General features: G+C 46.8%; 1 protein-coding gene across 3 annotated transcripts; it reads right to left on the reverse strand.

The window, feature by feature from the left end:
* Nucleotides 1-311: 311 nt before the first annotated feature.
* Nucleotides 312-18,441, reverse strand: KIF2C (kinesin family member 2C). Of its 3 annotated transcripts, XM_049618628.1 has the most exons (21): nt 18,297-18,441; nt 17,327-17,421; nt 14,190-14,291; nt 13,969-14,017; nt 12,274-12,396; nt 11,044-11,166; nt 10,395-10,495; nt 9,627-9,722; nt 9,125-9,179; nt 8,873-9,035; nt 6,738-6,828; nt 6,416-6,479; nt 6,246-6,337; nt 5,301-5,443; nt 4,326-4,530; nt 4,092-4,202; nt 3,245-3,312; nt 2,861-2,966; nt 2,655-2,768; nt 521-644; nt 312-425 (listed from the first exon to the last, which is right to left on the reverse strand). In XM_049618628.1, exons 1-21 carry the CDS (start codon nt 18,358-18,360, stop codon nt 343-345), a joined length of 2,172 nt encoding a protein of 723 aa, XP_049474585.1. In that variant the 5' UTR covers nt 18,361-18,441; the 3' UTR covers nt 312-342. The 3 variants fall into 3 exon arrangements, with proteins under 3 accessions (XP_049474585.1, XP_049474587.1, XP_049474586.1); XM_049618630.1 differs by lacking the exons at nt 17,327-17,421; nt 18,297-18,441 and adding an exon at nt 16,237-16,354; XM_049618629.1 differs by lacking the exons at nt 17,327-17,421; nt 18,297-18,441 and adding an exon at nt 14,454-14,802.
* Between the last annotated feature and the right edge of the window lie 2,199 nt (nt 18,442-20,640).

Below are 20,640 nucleotides of genomic sequence, written 5' to 3' on the forward strand. Positions count from 1 at the left end.
CCCGAGGGAGCCCTTTACCAGCAGCCAGTCCTCAGAGGCAGGACACCCAAGGGAACTCTTTACCAGAGAGTCTTCCCCTCCTGGAGAGAAAGGCAACACCCAGAGTAACTAAAAGCTCTATCTTCCCACCCTTGCTCCCTGGAGAGCTGTAACCGAAGAAAAGGAGAGAAGTGTCCCTCGTCACTCTGACCCTCTCCCCAGCTGCCTCCATACTTGGCGTTTACCAAAGCCTTTTCCAGCTCAGACCCTGACTAGACCCACCAGGTGCCCAAAGTTTGCTGGGGAGGTTGGGGAGGGGAAGAGGCTGGGTGTGACACCAAACAGATCTTTTATTTGCAGTCGTCAGTGGGGCCGTTTCTTGTTGCTTATTTGTTTGCTGGCCTGCTCTTCCAGCTGCATGGCCAGGCGCAAGGCCTTGATGACATCTGGAGGGAAGGAGTGGTGGTGCACTGGGGGTTAGTGGGTGTTTCAGAAGCCCGGTTCCCTCAGGGCAGAGGCCCCATCCTCCAGCCACACCCACCTCGCAGGGCTGAGAAGTGCTTGGCTTGCTGGACCAGGGCAGACTCTGTCTTGTTCACAAAGGTCTCCAGGTCATAGTCTGGCTGCTCAGTCATCTCAGAGAGCTCAAGCCAGCCTGGCCCTTGCTGCAATGACATGGGGGGACCTTGTCAGTTCAAAAATGACCAAATAAACTTAGCAAATTATTCCTGGGCCCCTACCATCTGCAATGCAGACAACCTAGGCAAGATGCCCACTCCTTAAGCCATAGCTTGTGCTCTGCTTCTTGACCTGCTCCTGTAGAAATCTTCATCGTGAATTCATCCTCTTCCCTACCCCAAACTTGTCCCTCTCCCCAGGTCAAATCAATGTCACAATCTGTCTTGATGCCAAGCAGGAAATGGGAATAATAACTTTATTCTTTCACCCTGCTGGTCCCTAAATCCTACCAATTCTGCTTCTTAAATGGCACCTGAGTCTCATGTCCTCACTCCAGTCTCATGGTGACCATGACTACACTCTGTCTAGGCTCCAACATCTCTCTTGAACTTTTTTTTTTAATGTTTACTTTTGAGACAGAGAGAGACAGAACATGAGTGGGGGAGGAGCAGAGAGAGAGGTGGACACAGAATCTGAAGCAAGTTCCAGGCTCTGAGCTGTCAGCACAGAGCCCAGTGTGGGGCTCGAAGCCACAAAGTGTGAGATCATAACCTGAGCCAAAGTCAGGCACTTAACCGACTGAGCCACCCTGGTGTCCAGAACTTTTTTTTTTTTTTTAATGTTTATTTTTGAGAGAGAGAGAGAGAGAAGAGTGACAGAGAAAACATGGGGGAGGGGCAAAGAGAGGGAGACACAGGATATGAAGTGGGCTCTGTGCTGACAGCAGCGAACCTGACGCAGGGCTCAAACTCACGAATCATGAGATCACGACCTGAGCCCAAGTCAGACACTTAACTGACTGAACCACCCAGATGCCCTTCTTGAACTCTTTACAACAATCTCCTAATTTCTCATAACTCCTAAGTGCCTCTACTCATGCTCTCCCTCATTCCCAAACCAGACTCCACACTGCAGCCACAGTGATGTACCTAAAGCTGTGATAAGACCACGTCATCTGATCTGACCATACTCTACTCCCTTCAAAGGTATCCACTGCCCTCATAACCAAGTCCAGGCCTTTGGAGTGAGCCATAGGTCTTTTAGCATCAGGTTACCTGTTGACCTAGACACATATTTAATCAATGTCCCTTGCTTACATCTTTTGCTTTGAGTAGAGTGAACCTCTCATTCTTTCTGAAAATACCATGTCCTTTCACACATTTGTACCCTGAGCACTCCAGGGAGGGAGGACATGCCTAAGCGCTTACTCTTCATGTTCCCTTCTCATTTCTGAGTGGCCCAAGGTCCTTCTTTCTGCACTGCACCCTGCCCTGAATACCCCACTGGCAGAGTGCCCTCTTGGGCCTCCCCTCCCCTCTCCCTGTTCTCCCACAGCGGGAGTCACAGCAGCACCAGCATCTACCACTTACTATACACTAACCATGTGCTGGGCACTGTTTTAAAAGCATATCTCTTAATCTTCAGATGCAATCATCCTGTCTTGCCCACTGCAGAGATGAAGAAGCTGAGGCCCAGTGATGCTAAATGACTTTCCTAAGGAAATCAGCTTATAAATAGAAGAGTCAGGGGAAAAAAAAAAACAACTCAGAAGAGTCAGGATTGAGCAAGTCTTACTTTAGGGCATGCTATCCATACTTGATGTTTTTGGTCCTTGGTTTTAGCACAGGAGTTGGCATATAGAAAGTACTCACCAAACATTCACTGAGTAAACAAGCCAAGATCTCTGCAAAGAAGTCACCCTCCAAAACCTCGATCAGGAACATAGAGGGGAGAGACTAGCTCTGGCTAGGAGGATGGAGGAAAGCCTGTGTAGGCCAGGCTGGAGAAAAGGGTATGGTAATTCATTGTTCTAGAACAGCTAGATGAATAGGTGGACAATTGAGGAATACTAGGTAAAGGTCTGCCTCTTGCCATCCCTACCTGAAGGCCTGTGGGAGCAAAGCCCAGGTCATGCTCAAGGAATGGTTCTGAGCACTGCTGAGGGCCTGTGCTGGGGTGGATATCCAGTCCATCCCTAATCAGGACCAGCTCATCACCTGTATTATCTCCTTGAGCTCTTCCATGGCCCTCTCCTCCAACTCCCTGATCTGAGACATGGCTTCATTAAAGCTGGACATCTGCGAAGACAGTTCCTCCTCTTCTTTGGAGAACTGAGGGGCCAAAAGGAGAGGTACAACAGTATGGCCTAGTTTCCCTCGATAGGCCACGTTTCCATCCTGCCTGGCCCCACCCTACACCTTACATTGCTTGTGATCAGGGACCCATGGGAGCTGGCTTCCATCTCTTCTGTTTCCATTTGAGTTGGTTGCTCACCACTGGATCCACTGTGGGGGCTCAGCTCCTTGACCCTGAGGAACAAGAAGGTCTCAGATCCCACAGGAACCTCTTTGGCACTCACAGGACTGCAGCATCACTCAGACCATGAGGCTCGGCAGCTTTTACATCGGCCAAGATGACCCATGCTGGCTTCACATTAAGGCTTGAAGGGGACTGGGACATGTCTGAACTCAGGTTCACTGAGTCACAGAAGAATATACAGTAGGCACTGAGGCTCCAGACTTCCTCCCTCTTCCTTTCCTCCCTCCTGCACCCGTCTCCCCATCCCATTGGTTATGGGTACAAGTACCTGTCCGCATATCTCAGTGTGTTTAAAGTATATTCGCAGGAGCTTATGCCTGGTGAGATCATGGCAATCTGCAAAACGGGGAAATAGGCAGTTAAGGGTTGAGGATCACAGGGTAGGGTAAAGGCGCTGGACTGCCTAGTACTGGATACTGCCAGGAGTCGTCTCTTTGAGCTGCTGACACCCACACAGTATTGGGGCGGAGAGCTAACTAAGCGCCTAGTCTGTGCCAGGCAATTTGCCCCAAGGGCACTGAAAACTAAGGCACCTTAAAAATTGGTTCCCTGCCTTTAAAGGTGCATCTGAATACCCGTTGTTTTATCTTTTTATGGACTTTTTCACCAAGGTCACATCTCAAGGCTCTGTGGCTTAGTTAGAAATTCCTACCTTCCCTAGTAGACAGGGAAGAGGAGATTCCTTAGAGGGGAAGAAGGCAGATCCTAGCTAGCAGGCTTGTAGATAAAATAAGGAAGGGAACAAAAAGTCATTTGAGGCCATACCCCTTTCCTGTGTACTTAATTAGGAGCCAGTGAACCTGAGGGAAACCATAGAAGGGGAGAATTTTGCTCTCCTGCTTTCCCACAGGCCATCCTTCTGAATTCTGGGGCCCCTTTTCATCAGGTAAGGCCCCTTTGGACCCCAAACTAAGAGCTGCACAGACATATAGTAAAGGGAGCAGATCCTCTCCTTCCCTTTTGAATAGGCAAAGAGGAACCTGGTACTAAAAAGCAGTGGGGGATGCCCAGTAAAGTTTGAGCCTGGAAACCCAGGTAGCCAAGGGCACCAAGCCTTCTGCCCAGAGACAGGACTCAACATCTTCCTATACCACCTCCAAAGTGACCCTACTCACCATGCAGGTCCTTGAGTTCTCCCCGATAAAGGAGTCCCTCAGCACCTGTGTCAGCTTGCTCTCTCGAAATGGGGTGTGAGCCTTGTTCTGTCCCAGGGCCCTGATGCACTCCTGTGGGGCAGCAGGAGCCACTGAGGTCCCGTTCTTCCTCTTGAGTTGCCCCTTCCCTCCCTCTCTCCCTCCCTCCCTCCACCAGCAGTCCTCCAGGCCAACCACCTGTTTAGGCCCTGCTACCTTCAGAGCCAGGAGACTCTTGTTGATTTCTGCACCCTCCATGCGAGTCTGCCGGTCAGCACTGGAAGTGTCCGCACCTCTCTCATTCCCTGCCAGATCCACCAAAGAGAACTTGCCATGCACTCTCCCTTTGGCCCGAAGAAGAATCTGGAAGCAGGCATGGGAGCGGGAAGAGTTGGAGTTGGCAAATGTCTGCCCAGAAGTCCTGTGGCAAAGGAGGGCAAAGAAAGGTGATGAGCCACTGTGGCTCCCCAGAGTTCAAGCCACCCACTGAGTTCTCTGTACAAAGGACACAGGTCAAGACTCTAAGCAGTCCTGTGTTTTCTTATCCCAGATTTCTGTTTTGCCCTTCCTGGGCAGCAGCTTTCCCTCTACCTCCAGATCTGGCAAGTTTTCCTGGCAGTGAAAGTACTAGATTCTGTGCTAGGCCTTAGCCAGCCCAGAGGGCCCAAAAGCACATGGGGAAAGAGAGTTGCCTGTGTTGCAGGGCACATGAGGAGGAGGGGTTGTCATGAACCACTTGTGAAAGCTTGAGAGGCTTGGAGAGGGCAACCCCCTCCCTGGGCCTCCATAAGCCACCCAGCATTCCACTGCACCGTGCCTGGTGGAAGAGCACTTCCCTACCTCTGTATAGAAGCTATGACCCCATCCCTTCCAGCCCAGACTAGATCCAGAGCTTGTCTCCTACCACAGAGGGAGGGGACAGCAAGAAGAAACCTAGAGAAGTCAGGAAGGATGATTTGGGGTAAGGACCTGGAAATAAAGTCTACCTGGGTTAGATTTAAGACACTTGCTCCTGATGAGCCTCTTGCCCTGGGTCATCTGCCCTATTGAGAGTCCTTACGGCAGAGGCCCTCACAGCCCTCACCAAGCTGCAGAGAGTGGCGCTCTGTGGAAACAGCAATGGGCTCAGAGCGGGGGTCTATCACCTGAACCGGGCATTAGGTGGCCCCTTCCCCTCACCAGAACTCTGACCTGCAGGCACTGCCTATGTCGATCATCTTGATGACATCGTCAGCACAGCTAACCAGATGCTCCTGTAGCCCCACCACCTGCACCTGCTGCTTGCCGTCCTCCAGCACGCGCAGCTTAGCTTTCTTGTTGAGCAGATCAAACAGCTGTGCCAGGCAGGGGAACAAGGATAAGGCCATTAGGTCCTGGACACCCCACCTACACCCCCTCCTTCAGGGCCTGTCCCAGCTTAGATAAGAGCTGGCAGCAGAGAAGGCAGAGAGAAGCTAAGCTGGGTGGCGGGCAGTAGTACACTTGAAAGCTGAATCAGGCTGCCTCAGTTTGATATGACCCTGCTACTTTGCCAGCTATGGGAGCCTGGACCAGTACTTAACTACTCCAGGCTTATTCCTCATCTGCAGAATAATGATGGGAATACTTCCTCATAGGTTATAACGATTGAAGGAGTTGAGACAAGTGCTTAGCACATGATACTACACCAATAATCAACATTAGCCATTATTATTATCAAGATCCTGCTGAGGAAGGCAACTCTGCAAAAGCAGAGTACAGAGGTAGAGGTAGAGGTAGAGGTAGAAGGTATGGAGTATAAGGGGTAGGGGAGAGAGTGAGAGAAAGAGAATATGAACATGAAAATGAATGTACACAATCAGGGGAAGAGTAGAAAGGTTTTAAGGAGGTGGGTCGAGGGAGGACAGGGCACACACAAGGCAAACCTCCCATGTGAGACATGTGAGAAGGAGCCCCGAGGAGTGTTCCTGCCATACTTGCTGAGCTTGGGCACCATCCACCATCAGATGAAACCTCCCACAATGATAGGACAGAGCAGCCCATTAAAGGCTTGACAGCCCACAGGCTGCTTGGTTCCTACAATTTCTAGCCAACCTCAAGGTTTTAGAAAGTTCAGTGGCCCCAACAGTAGAGACGGGCTCCCTGCCAGCTAGCTACCTTCCCATTATAGATCTCAAAGAAGGTCACATAGACTTCCAGGCCCAGGTTCCGGTAGCGAGGCTGATTCTTCAGGAGGAAGACATCTCGGGCTATGAGAGAGAGCCTGGATTAAGTAAGCAACCTGCCTTTCTGTGCCCAACCCAAGTGGGGCAGAACACACTACTTACAGGCCATGGCATAGATCCCTTTGGATGCATTCTGGGCTTTCCCAGAGAGGTCTCCGCCCATAGTCTGCAAACGGAAGGGGCAGAAGACTGTGGTAAAGGACCCTGGGCCTAGGCCAGAGGACTAGTGGCTCCATTACCACAGTGGGCCACCACATCAAAGCTGAGAAGCTGTACCTGCTAAGGCATCTGGCACAACAAGAGTGTCTGGTGATAGGGCATCTGTACCAAGGGGACTTTCTGCAAGCAACTTACCTGCTTCCTTTACAGGGACCCAGTGTGACACCATAGGCTGGTTTGCTCCCTGCCCGGGCTGAATACTCACATGTGTCTTGCCACTTCCTGTCTGGCCATATGCAAAACAGGTTGCCTTTCCCCCTTCAAAGATTGTCTGCACCAGTGGCCTTGCTGTGAACCTGGGAGAAAGGACAGGAAAGAGTATACATCTCTCCCCAAAATGTGCTCCCTAGAATGTGGTCCTACTGCCCTTCCACTGCAGAACTACTGCAGTCTTCAATTCCTCCTTCCAAACAATAGCACTCCTCTTCTGCAAAGTGGTCCCACTGGACTCCAGCCCCACTTACAAATCTGAAATTCTCCCAGCCAACTGGGGAGGGCTGGACTGACCTGCCAAGAGTAAGCTGGTGGCCTACACTCTGAGCCATCAGCCCTTTGTCTGACTCTGGAGACCCAAGATGAAACCCTGAGCTTAGTAGCTAACTGCCAGCATAAGAAACACTACAAAGATCAGAGGAAACCCTCTAAAGTAGGAGTCTAAAACATTTTAGGCCACGTAGGTCTCTGTCATGTTTTTTTTTTTTTTTAAAGATTGTATTTTTAAGTAATCTCTGCACCCAAATGGGGCTAGAACTCACAACACTGAGATCAAGAGTTGCACCTTCCACTGACTGAGCCAGTCAGGCACCCCACTACCACATTAAAAAAAAAAAATGTTTATTTATATGCTAACTAAATTGGATGTAAATTTAAAAAATAAATTTAAAAAAAATTTTTGAGAGAGAGAGAGAGACAGCAAGCACGCACCCAAGTCAGGGAGGGGCAGAGAAAGAGGGGGGACAAAGGATCCAAAGCAGGCTCCACGCTGACAGCAGAGAGCCCAACATGGGGCTCGAACCCAGAAACTGTGAGATCGTGACCTGAGCTGAGGTCAGATGCTTAACTGACTGAGGTACCCAGGTGCCCCTTACTGTCACATGTTTTTAAAAACGATCCTTTAAAAACACAGAAACCATTCATTCTTATTTTGAGAACCATATAAAAAGGAATTGCAGGGGCGCCTGGGTGGCTCAGTCAGTCAGTTAAGTGACTGACTTTGGCTCAAGTCATGATCTCATGGTTTGTGGGTTCGAGCCCAACATCAGGCTCTGTGCTGAACACTTGCTTGGAGCCTGGAGCCTGCTTCAGATTCTGTGTCTCCTTATCTCTCTGTCCCTCCCCAACTTGTGCTCTGTCTCATGCTGTCTCTCAAAAATAAATAGATAGATAGATAAATAAATAAATAAAGGAATTGCAAACCAAATTTGGCCCATGGGCTATAGTTTGTCAACCTCTGGTCTAGAGCAGTGTTGTTTATAGAACTTTCTGTGGTGGTGGACATATTCTTTACTGTGCTAATAGCAGCCACTACCACAGGTGGCTGTCAAGCTCTTAAAATGTGGCTAGTGTGACTAATGAATTGAATTCTGGGACACCTGGGCAGCTCAGCCAGCTAAGCATCTGATTTCAGCTCAGGTCATGATCTCACTGTGAGTTCAAGCCCTGCGTCAGGCTCTGTGCTGACAGCTCAGAGCCTGGAGCCTGCTTCAGATTCTGTGTCTTCCTCTGTCTCTGCCCTTCTCCTGCTTGTGCACGTGCTTTCTCTCTCTCAAAAATAAACATTAAAAAAAATTTTTTTTAATGAATTCTGAGACGCCTGGCTGGCTCAGTTGGTAGAGAAAGCAATTCTTGATCTCAGAGTTGTGAGTTCAAGCCAAAAAAAAAAAAAAAAAAAAAAGAAAAAAAAAAAGAATTGAGTTCTTAATTTTATTTAACTTTCATTTGAATAGCCACATGAGGCTGGTGGTGCTGTATTAGATAGAGCGGTCCTAGTCTTTGCTGAGTCTGCTAAGCTCAGTGGGTAATGGAGTGGCTGCATAAGACACTGGAAGAATCCCTTCGACCTGCCCAACCCAGCCTCAGAGAGTACAATGGGTAATACCTCACTTGTAATCCATTTGAGGATGCACTGCTAAAGATGCAAAATGGGATGTGACAAGCCCAAACTGGGCCTTCCTGGTGCCAGGAGACAGAGCCAGAACCAACTCTGTAATGGCTGATCCAAAGAAAATATGAGGAGGCCAAGAAAGGCCTCAGAGATCAGTGTGGCGGTGAATAGTACAATATCCCACATTGACAAGAGGAAGGCTGGGAAAGGGAAATAAAAGAGGCCAAGAAACTAACCTGTAGACAACTTCATTTGAAGCTGTTTCATCAAATGCAAAGTCAAAGCAGAAGGCTTGGTTCTCCAGATACTTTGTTAAGTCCACTTTTAACTTGGGCTCATGGACCAAGAGGAGGCCTTTGCTGGGAACAGAAATCACATCAACTTCTTTCTTGGCCAATTCTGCAGAAGAAGAGTATTTCAGGGGATGATTCCTGGACATGGAGAAGGTCAGTCAGTCAAAAGCCTCCTTCTGACTGATCAGGGCTTACCTTGTTTATTTAGTGGGCGTTTCCTCACACAGACACATATCCTGTGCTCTTCGATCTTCAAAAGGATGAAAGAAGACAACCAACCACCAAAAGGTCAGAGCAATACTGAAAGAACTCCTCCTCTTCCAATCCCATGTCTGGCTCACTCAAGGGCCAAGACCTAACACTGGGACCCCAGCTCCACCATTAGTTACTCTCAAAAACAGTCAGGCAGCTTTGAATTTCCTTTCCAGTTTTCTCACCCTGCTGCCTACAGGTTTCAGTGCTACTTACACGATTATTAGTAAGGATCTAGCCAACCTATGGAAGTGAAGAGGGTGACACTTTATGCAGCTGACTCTCCCATCCAGCCTTGCTAGCTCCAGCCCATTAAAGGTATTAAAAATATCCTCAAGGGTAAGTGGAGATTCTTGCAAGCTCTCACATCCTTAAAGAGGAGATTTGTCTCTCAATTGTACACACACTCAGGAAGGAGAGATAGAAGCCTTTTAGGTTTACTTACAGGATCTGTCATAGTAAGTGGATGACATTCCAAAGTAGCCCGAAATTCTTTAATCATCCGGGCAAATTCCCAGTTTGGAAAGCTGCTGTCATACTCCTGTTTGGGACAAGGGCAAAAAAAGGACTGACTGCTGACATGTAAATGCTCTCAGAGCTTAGTGCTGAAGCATCAGCAACAGCTCTTTATATACACACAGTCCTTCAGTTGACAAAGCCCTCCCACATCTTACCTTCCTCCCACCCTAGCTCTAGGCTGAGAACTCAGAAGCAAAGGCCCTGGGAACAGAGATTGGCGGTGGGGGATGGTAGGTTTTAGGCATGCATTCAACCACTCTAGGAACTAGGGCGAGGGCCACTGTCCCCTTCATAGGAGACCAGCAGGTTGAGATTCCCTGGAGCAGTTAACCTAACTGAGGGGAAATGCTCCAAACTGGGACTTTATTGCAACCCCAAACCCCTGCCCCATATACACAATTAGGAGGTGGAGGTGGGGGTCGGGGGGAAAGCAGGCAACTCTGCCCAGCAGCTCTGTTGGCCACTGCACTGTGATGGGTGTGCCTACTGGATGATCAGCATGAAATATTCCCCACCCAAAGGGCTTCAGAAAAATATCTGATTATTTTTTCCTGAATCCAGATGAAAAACCAGTTAAATTTCCTGGATATCAGAACTGGAGCCTCAGAAACGCTGGGGCCCAGCTGTATCTCTGCTGCTGGTGAGGTTGCAATTAAGAATGCCTGTCCAAAAACCCTTGACCTAAGAAAGGTACCTGAGCTCGCTTTATTCTTGTTTCAGAGTTCTGGGCCCTCTTCTCTTCTCGCTTGTTCTTCATTTTTTCCATTTCCTTCACAATACATGATTTCCTCCGAACTGGGGAAGAAGGAAGCCCACTTTTACCTGTCTAGGCCAGCCAGCCTACTCTTTTCCAGCTGTTCTATTGAGTCATGGGCCATTCCCAGGCCTAGGCCTTCCTTAGACCCTTGCTCTTAAACCACCATATGCAAGGAGAGGAAGCAATGGATAGGACTCTATCCGTTGTAGGCTAAGCCTGCAAAGTAAAGACCTGCACAAGTGCTCTAGGCCTAACCCAAGCTCTCTCCGTGTCTCTGTGGCATTTTCTCAACAACCAAAAGAGGTGATACCATCCCTGATTGATTTTGATGGGCATTCAGGGCTGTTTTTCAGGTGTTGGTCAAGACTTGAGCTATGGCAACACCTCAACTACATTAGAGGGCTCCTGCCAGCTGGTGGGAACAAGGTCACCTCTTGTGAAAGACTGATGCGATGGCCACAGGAAATATGCCCCCACGAGATAAACATGATTTGAATTCAGGTGCCAAAGCAGGCCAGGTTTGGGAGAGGATATAACAACCTGTCCTGCACTAGGAGCAGGGCAGCAGACAGCTCAGTGTGTCTACCTGAGTTCACAGGGTTTGCAGAAGAGCTGCCTCGGATGGAATGGACTTGCTCTTCCACCTCCTCACTGACCATCGTCAATGGTATTTCAGCCACTGCAGGGCAGGAGGGCCTAGGGGGTCCAGCTGTGGGGGAACAAGAGTCATTGGAGAAGCAGGCAGGCATACCAGAGCTGTGCTCCTCTGAGCCATAGCAGGTCATGTGTCAGGAGGAGTGCAACTGACTGCCAGCTCAGCAAAACCTTGGGCTCCCACCGTGTGAGCAGAGCTTGGGCTTTTCCCGTCACTTCAGCCCAAACCCTGAACCCAACCAGTCTCTACAGGGGCTGACTCCTGGGATCAAAAGTCTTAGAGGATAGGGTGTCTGGCTGGCTCAGTCGGTAGAGCATGCGACTCTTCATCTCAGGGTTGTAAGTTTGGTGTAGAGATTACTTAAAAATAAAATCTTTAAGTAAAAAAGAATATATATCTTTGAAGGTATGTGAGTAGCTCAGCATGACTTCACCACAAAGGTAAAGCCTCTAAAGGCCTAAAGACTTTAGGCTTCATCCAAGCTTGGGTTCTCAGGCCAGGGCGTATTTGGAAGAAAAAGCCAGACTTCTCCAAGTCTTGGAACCTGGGTTAAGAGGGACAAAGACTGAAAAGCCAGGAGTAACAGAAACCTGAGCAACAACATATTGATTCAACCCCAGAAAGCCCATGACAACTTGCTACTTCCCATACCTGGTTGTGACCCTCTTGTTTACATTCATTTTATTAGAGCTGAATTTGATACATGTAAGATGTAATGACTGTCTATCTTACACAATCTGTACCTGCTTTATCTAATAAAAGTTTACAATTAAAAATATTTTTCAAATTCTATTTATATAAAGTCCAAAAAGGGAAAAATCTAATTTATGGTATCAGAAGTCAAGATTATAGGTACTTAATATAGGGGCTTATGAACTGGAAGGGAACTTGAGGGGGATTTTTGGGTTGCTCATAATGCTTTGATTGAGTTATGTGAGTACGTTCGGTTTGTGAACTAAATGATATGGTCGCTTTTCTTTGTGTGTGTGTAATGTTTCAATAAAATTAAAGAGTAAAATTAAATGATTTCCAAATAAGGGAGCAGAATAGAACTGAAGACAGAGGAGTGTAGAAATCTCAGGATATTTCAGAACAGGGACAGGGCAATATATGAGCAGCTGCTGCAGAGCCTCAAACAGGAAAAACAAATTCATTACTCACTGGGAACTGAAAACTGCTTGCGGGAATTTGTAGACGCTGGTAGCTCCACCTCCATATCATTCTCCTGAGTGGTAATTCGAACCTCCGAGACAGTGGACATTCGGGTGGAGCGGCCTCGAAGACCTGAAACACCAAGGGCAGCAGCAGCCAATCAGTGGGGCATGATCAGGAGGGCCGATGGGGGCCACTAGGGGGCAACCCTCCAAGATTCTGTATAGGGTGGGATGGGTCCAGATCACCAGGAAAAAGAGCCCAACTTCCCACTCCTTCCACCCAAGGAAAGGAAAAATTAGAAAGGCCAAGTACTAGTGACCCCAAAACTAATCTATTCACATTCTGCCAATCTGAGAGCTCCCAAGGGCAAGGATATCTCCCACAAGAGCAACTGTCCTGAGTAAATGGAGGGACCTACAGCCAATCCGAAATCCTTTCTGAAGAGACAGACCTAATCCCTGGAAAAAAGCATTATTAACCTTAACAGCACCAACACCTATCATTGTACAATCTTCCCATACTTCAAAACAACATTGTAAGGTAAATATCAGTCTTCCCATCTGATGGAAGGGGACAATAAGGCTCAGAGAAATTAAGGAACTTCCACACTGTAGTAAGTGTTGGAGCCAGGATGTTAACCCAAAACTGTTAGATTCCAAAGTCTGGGATTTGGATTTTGGATTTTTCCACTGCTTCAGGGTGCTTTACAGAGCCAGACCTGGGGCACATCATCAGAAACCCATGGGTCAGCTACACTGATTTTCTGGAATCTTATAAGAATGCTTAACTGAGAGAAACAACTGAGTTATATTTGAATTCTTATTAATTTCTACCCATTTATATAGTTTCCCTCCATAAGAGAGAAACAATTCATCACCTATAAAGTAAGTCAGAAATTTGGAAATAGAACACATGGTACAGGGGCACGTGAGTGGCTCAGTCAGTTAAGTGTCCGACTTCAGTTCAGGTCATGATCTCACAATTTGAGTTTGAGCCCCCCACATTGAGCTCTGCTGTCAGAACAGCACCTGCTTCGGATCCTGTCTCCTCCTCTCTCTGCCCCTCCCCCACTCATTCTCTTGCTCATTCTCTTTCTTTCTTTCTTTTTCTTTCTCTCTCTCTCCACCCCCCCTCTCTGCCCCTCCCCTGCTCACACTGTCTCTCTCTCAAAATAAATACACTTAAAAATTTTTAAAAAAGCACTTCTTGAAGTATGATTGAAATACCAAAAACTGTAGATATCGAATGTGTTTAACTCGATATTTTGGAGATAAGTAAACACCCATGAAACTATCATTATAATCAATGCTATAAACTTATCCATCTCTTCCTAAGGTTTGCTCCCACTCTCTTTGCTTTGTATTTTGTTTATTTTTGTTTTGTGGTTAGGGTATTTATTATAAGATCCACCCTCATAGTAAAATTTCAAGTATATAATACAGTGTTGTTAATCACAGGCCAGATGTACATTAGATCTCGAGGACTTATTTCTCATAACTGAAACTTTGTACCTTTTGACCAAAACCTCCCTGTAGGTTCGATTCTTCTTCACTAAGATGCTTAGAAGACAGGGCAGGACTCAGCCCACACAGAGCCACCTGCTAAAGTGGAGCAATGAGTCTATTTCACAGCTTCCTGTGCCCTAGGAATATTATCCTGGGTTCAAACCCCATGACGATAAGCCAGTAAAAATCTATTTACCTTCCTTAGGAGCAGGAATTTTGGAGTTGACTGATCTGCGTTTTTGTTTCTGTAAAATAAAAACAAAAACATCACAATATGTGGTTCCTATCAATTTTCAAGGACTTATCTTAGATCCATGTGTTATGCTGAAGTCCTAGGCAGTTCCAGAAAATCAGCAAAAGCCAACAAGCCAAGCAAATCATCTGGGGCACTGGTTCAGCCAGATGACAAGCACCTACCTGGACGGTTACATTTTCCTGCAGGGGCAGATTGTCTTTTGGGTGTAAGGGAAGAAGTTGTAAAAGCTCTGGGTTTATTGCGGCCACATCATCAAAATCAATCTGCAAAGAGTAAGTAAAAAATTTCAGTGGAACAACATAGCTTCTTCAACCCAACTGCATCTCTACAACCAATGCTAGTACTCCTAGATTCAGACATTATCAACTTTTAAGTTCCACCAAGTACCAACAACTATAAACAAATAGCCCTTAGTCACGGTTTACCATCTAGATGAATACTGGTTTCTGATTGCCAAGCCAATGGTAGATGTTGGTGATGAGAACGAGGTAAAGAGGAGGGCAGACAGACAGGTAACCAGTCAGGTAGTCCACAGTAGATGTAGGCCACTTGGTTTCCCTACTGTTCTGCTGGGCAGTGAGGTCCTGCTGGGCACAGTCCCCTGAGCACCTCTTGCTAGATGACACGGAGGAGGAAACAAGTTCTAACTGTCCCAGCAATAGTCAAACTGGAGGGCCCTTCAGGATCTTATGGGCGGGGACAAGTTCCCAAGAGCTGCTACCTAACCCTAAGTCTACCTACATTTTCCACTGGGCCCAGAAACTTCTTCCCCAATAACAACTTCCTGCACATGCCTGCAGTTGAGGTCACAATTCTAGGTTTACATCACCAGAGCCCTGCCACCCTCCAGCAGCAACTCAAACTTCATCAGCATACTTCACAGCAGTTCAAACACACCAAAATAGTACCAACCAATCTTTTTTTTTTTTTAAGTTTTTTTTTTTTTAATGTTTTTATTTATTTTTGAGACAGAGAGAGACAGAGCATGAGCAGGGGTGCGGCAGAGAGAGAGGGAGACACAGAACCTGAAGCAGGCTCCAGGCTCTGAGCTGTCAGCACAGAGCCCGACGAGGGGCTCGAACTCACAGACTGTGAGATCATGACCTGAGCTGAAGTCGGATGCTAACCGGCTGAGCCACCCAGGTGCCCCAGTACCAACCAATCTTGAAATGTTTCAGAGCTGAAGCATGTACTCCAGGGTGAAAGCTTTAACTCCTACAATGCAACCTATATTTATTAATTAGCTTATTCAAACATTTATTAGGCACAATTAAGGCAATAGGGGGAAGATATTCAAAGATGAATTAACACATATATTGCCCTGGCCTTCAGTTAGCTCCTATTCTTTTTTCTTTTTTAAGTTTATTTAAGAGAGAGAGAGAGAGAGAGAGAGAGAGAGAATGCTCACATAAAGGGCAGAGAGAGAGAATCCCAAGCAAGCTCTGCACCATCAGTGCGGAGCCAGACATGGGGGTTGAACTCATAAACAGTGAGATCATGACCTGAGCTGAAGTTGGATGCTTAAATGACTGAGTCACCCAGGTGCCCCTAATTAGCTCATATTCTAATGGAAAAGTCATATGCACAGAAGGCAAGAAACCAAAGCAGCACAGGATAAACAGGGACTGAGTACTGTTTAAAAGCAAAAGCTCACGGGTACTTTAATAACCACACTTTTGTCCCCAATTCTTGGACAGCTATAGACCCTTACTACACATTCCTCCCATTTCCAACACTTAAACCATAGAAAACAGACAATATAGGAGATCAATGTTTTAACCCTAGTTCTGACATTAACTCTCACACTGATGATTCAGGGTGAGCATCCCAGGAGGAAGGAGTAAGAGTGACAGTGTGAAGGCAGCAAGGCACCAGGCATGGACACAAAGTGGGGACCTGATGCATTTGACCCTGACACAGCATACTTTGCAAGAGTGTGTGGTACAAAGAAAAAAGTTTTTATCCTGAAAAAGCTTTGAATGCCTAAGAAGTTTAGACCTTATTCCAAAGGCAGTATCTGAGCTGGTGTGAGACCCAACAAGAGGTATATTTCTAAACAAACAACAAAAATAAGCAAACAAAAATCACAAGGAACTTCTAATAGCTGGTTGAAAAGAATTTTAGGAAACTCTTGATTTAAGAGCAGATGTTGTAAAGTATTCAATCCTTTTATTTCTAAAATATACCACTAAGTATCTGCTTACCTACCATAAGGCACTATGCTAGACAAGTCCTTTACATGTGTTATCTCATTAAGTTCCATGAAGAGGGTCCAGGTCTGTCTTATTCACTTCAGTATTCCGTCTGGCATTTTGGAACCAGTACAAAAGTATCTGTTGAACAAATCCTCACAATAACCTTATTAAGTAGATATTATCATCCTCATTTTTTTTGGTAAGGAAACTGATTTTCTAAGAGAGGTGGAAGCATGTCTGAGAACACAAAATAGTGGCAGAGCCAGACTAGAATCCAGGTTTCCTTACTCCTAGCCCAGTAAAATTTTTACCACACCACAATGCCTCTAAAACATAAATGCCTTAGTCACATCTCTCCTCTTCTCAAAATCTTCCCAAGGCTCCCAAGTACCTACAGAATAAAACCTTAAACATCTTAGTGCCAGAGATGATAACCCTCTGGTCCCCCCTTTCAACTGTCCAGCATCCTGAGCCTTCCCACTGCCTGGAGCAAGCTTCTTCACTAGTCTCGATGAAGGCCATCTATCTCACTATTGTTTCTGCTACACCTTCCCACCACATCCCCACCAGTCAAGCTCATCCTCAGCGAGTTACTACCTCTGAGCTGCTCAAGCACTATTCATCTGTGCCATTTATCACAAGTTGCCTTCTGTTACTTGGGGTTTCAGAAACATACTTTTGTCTCAACTGGGTTATCAGTTTTGCTCCCCAAACCGATATTGTAGGTAGTTTGCACTCAGAAGCTAGCGTAGGTAAGCAAGGTTTTAGGATTCTGTGCAGTTTGTCTTCTTCAAACACACCAGAAACTGTTGATTGCTTCAATTTAGATCAGGCCCAACTAAATAAAATCCTAATAGGTCCAAAGAGGACCGTGTTCAAGATTAGGGAGGACAAGGCAGGATCAGAAATAAGGTTCTCACAAGTTCCATTTCCACAGAAAGCTTTTTGTTTGGTTTTAAAGTAATCTCTCTGTCCAATGTGAGGCTCGAAATCAGGACCCCGAGTCACATGCACTACCAACTGAGCCAGCCAGATGCCCCTTCACACAGATCTTATAGGGAGTAAGGTGCTAAATGTGGCAGAGGCATTTTCACAGAACTTACCTCTTTGCCCTTTGTGGCACCTCCTTCTGTCCATTCCACTGAAACACAGGATTTCTCCAAGTTCACAGTCCTTACATTAGCACTGTGAATTATGCCTACAGTATAAAAAGTCCAGAATTTACCCATCTTTTTCACTTTTAGGATCCCACAGAGATTCTCAACGTGGAGTTGGCCTGAAGGAAGGAACAGCTGCCTTTTTCTTTCCTTTTAACACTAGGAAACAAATACAACCCCTGGCTTTTAACATTCAACTCCTCACCTTTCGAACATCCCACGGTGAGGTAGGCAGGGAACAGGTCTTAAAACTGAGCTGCAGGGAATAAGGATTCATTCCCACTCAAAAGAGGGCCTACAGTGAGTGAAGGTATGTCTGGGCAGGGGAGTCACTCTAGTTCTTGGGTACTGTTCCTCAACTCCCACTGACGCTCTGGCGCCCTCGGGTTGCCCTACGAGAAGGTTATGTCTGACCATTCTCCTAATGACAGGGTATTCCACCTGCCAGAGATTTGGTAGCTGCTTAACCAAAAAAAAAAAGAGGGCAGAACTTCAAGCTCCTGAAAAGCAGGGATCTTTTCTACTGATTAACCCTGAATCCCAGTGCCTGACATACCGCAAGTGCGGAATATTTAGAGGAGAGTAAAGGGGCCAGGAAGACGAGGTCCCTACAAGGGCATAGCAATTTCAGCGGAGAAGTCTGGAAGTGAAGTGAATCTAGCAACCCTAATTTTCCTGGGAGGTCCTCTGACAGGGAGGAGCCCCGCCCACTGCCGAGGATGGGAAGGGGACCCACAGCCAGCGCAGAGGCCCCTGCACCTGGGTAGAAGAGACGCAACGCTAGTGCAGAGACCCAGACCGGGTGGAAGCGGGGAAATCCCTAACAGCATCTCGGCCCTGCCGTTTGGGGAGGGGCAGTAATTTCAGCCATCTCACAGCCCACAGGTCCCCTTGGCCTCGCGACCCAGCCCCTCACCATTACTGCGTTGGATCTTGATGGTGAGACCGGGAAACAGGCGAGCCTGAAGCGACGAGTCCATGGGCAGTCGCGGGGAAAAGAAACGCGAAATACAAACAACCACAGCTCCGCTAACCCTACGAAGTCTTAACGCCGCGCAAACCGCCGCAGTTTAAATCCCGCGCGCCAGCGTCCCTGAGAACGTCATCACGCTGTCGCCGGCCTCGCTACCGCCAGTCCGCGGCGCCCTCCGCAGCCTTTTGGGATATGTAGTCTACGGTCGGTTTTCCGGCGCTTAAGACCGCCCATCCGTCTGGTCACACCCCTGCGCGCTGGGGCTCCTGGGAGCTTGGCCCGCACTCCGCGCTGCTGGTAACCTGTTTCGGGCGTCTTACTGAGAGCCTGCTGCGCGACTGGCCTCCCCAAAACTGAGAAACTCCAGTATGGTGTTTGAGACCGAGTGCTGTTGGGCCCCTACAGACATGGGTTCCAATCCCGACTTCTTCAGTTACTAGCTCAGTGATCTTGAGCAGGTTAGAAACTGGACTCGGTTTCCTTTGCCCAGTGAGGAGCATGCTTTTTCCCTCACGGAGTTACTGCGAAGTTTAAATGAGGAACTATGTTTCAAGTGCCTGGGAGACACAGATTACCTGGATATTTATTGTCTACCATGTGGTAGGCATGGTACCTGGGTGCTAAAGACAGTAATAGTGAACAAGGCATAATTCTTGCCGTCTTTGACCTGACATTTCTAATATGAACGGGATACAAAGAAGTAACAAATTAGCAGTGGTAGGTGCTCTCAGGGAAACTAAGAGCTGAGATAGAAAATAATGGAGGAACTTTAGATAACTTTAGATAAAGTGCCCAGGGAAGAAATATTTGAAGTGATATTTAAACTGCGTCTAGAGAACAAAAAGGAACAAACTGTCAAAATCGAGGGCAGGAAGGTGGGGAGGCTCCCAGGCTAAGGTCTAAGGATGGTGTGTGCAAAGGCCCTGCGGCAGTAAAGAACTTGATCTTGTTTGAAGAACTGAAAGAAGCTAGTGTGGCTGGAAAGCAAGAGAAGAGGGGCAGTGGGGTGAGAACATGTAGCATATTCTAGCCAATAGTAATAATTTTGGCTTTTATTCGGGTGAGAATTCATTGAATAATTTTAAGCAGAGGAGTGACAAGATCTGAGTTACATTTGATTTGATTGATATTATCAGACTTGCTGATGTATGGAGAGTGCTGATGTATGTATGATTTGATGGGGGAAGATGAAGTGAGACTATTTAGTGGGCAAGGATTATGCTGCCCTAGCCTGGGGTAGTGATAATGGAAATGTAACTAAGAGAATGACTTAAAGTTTGGGAGATGGAATGAATGGGTTTTGCCGAAGAGTTGGAGATGGGGGTGAAGGAAAAGGGGTAATCATGCCTGACTTCTGGTTTCTGGCTAGAGCAATTGGGTAGGTAGATGATGAACTATTTCCTGAAATAGGAGAGTCAGGTTGTGAAAGAAACAGGTGTGTTTATGGGGAGTAAGTCAAGGGTTTCATTTTGGTCATGTTGAGTCTGAGATGTCTGCAAGACTTTAGAGTGTAGGTGTCGAGTGAGCAGTGAATATGCAAGCTAAGAGCTCAGGGATAGATCAAGGCCAGAGATAGAGATTGGGTAGCCATTTTATGTGGATGTATTTCTGTATATGTATTTGCTGTCCTGGAACTGAATGAGATCTAAGAGAACATAATTAAATCATGGGACACACCAACATTTTGAGGTAGGGCAGAGGGGGAGCAGCAGCAAAGATGAGATTAGGGTGGTTTGAGGGGTGAGGAAAACCAGGGAGTAGAAGCCTAGGAAGGACTGAAGAAGGAGGAAGTATCAGGAGAGCTGTGGAAAGGGTAGGTAAGAAGAGGGCATAGAAATATCTTTTCAATATCCTTTGAATTTGCTAGCACTTAAGTCATTGGTGACCTTGAACAGTCTTGGTGAAGTAGTGAGGGTGAGAGTCAGACTAGAGAGAGTAGAAGTGGGATATTGCTTAGAGATACATGCATATGTAAAAAAAAAAAAAAAAAGATATACTCAGTGATAAATACTAAGATTTAGGAGAGCATTTGCCTCTGGCAGAGCAGGTAATGCAATTGGAGAGGGTACAACAACAAAATAAAAATTTTATTTTTTTACATGAGTCATGCATATACATGAGTGGTCATTATGTTATTTTCTGTACTTCCTGTGTTAGGAAGCTGATGTAAATTTGGATCCATCCCTACCTTTTTTATTTTTCTATCTGTGGGTCCAGGTAGTTGCAAACTTCCTGGCTGCTTCTCAAGGCCTATGTGGAACCCTTGGGGCACATGGGTTTTTTCAGG

Source organism: Panthera uncia (assembly GCF_023721935.1).
Source record: "Panthera uncia isolate 11264 chromosome C1 unlocalized genomic scaffold, Puncia_PCG_1.0 HiC_scaffold_4, whole genome shotgun sequence".
Taxonomy (NCBI): domain Eukaryota; kingdom Metazoa; phylum Chordata; class Mammalia; order Carnivora; family Felidae; genus Panthera; species Panthera uncia.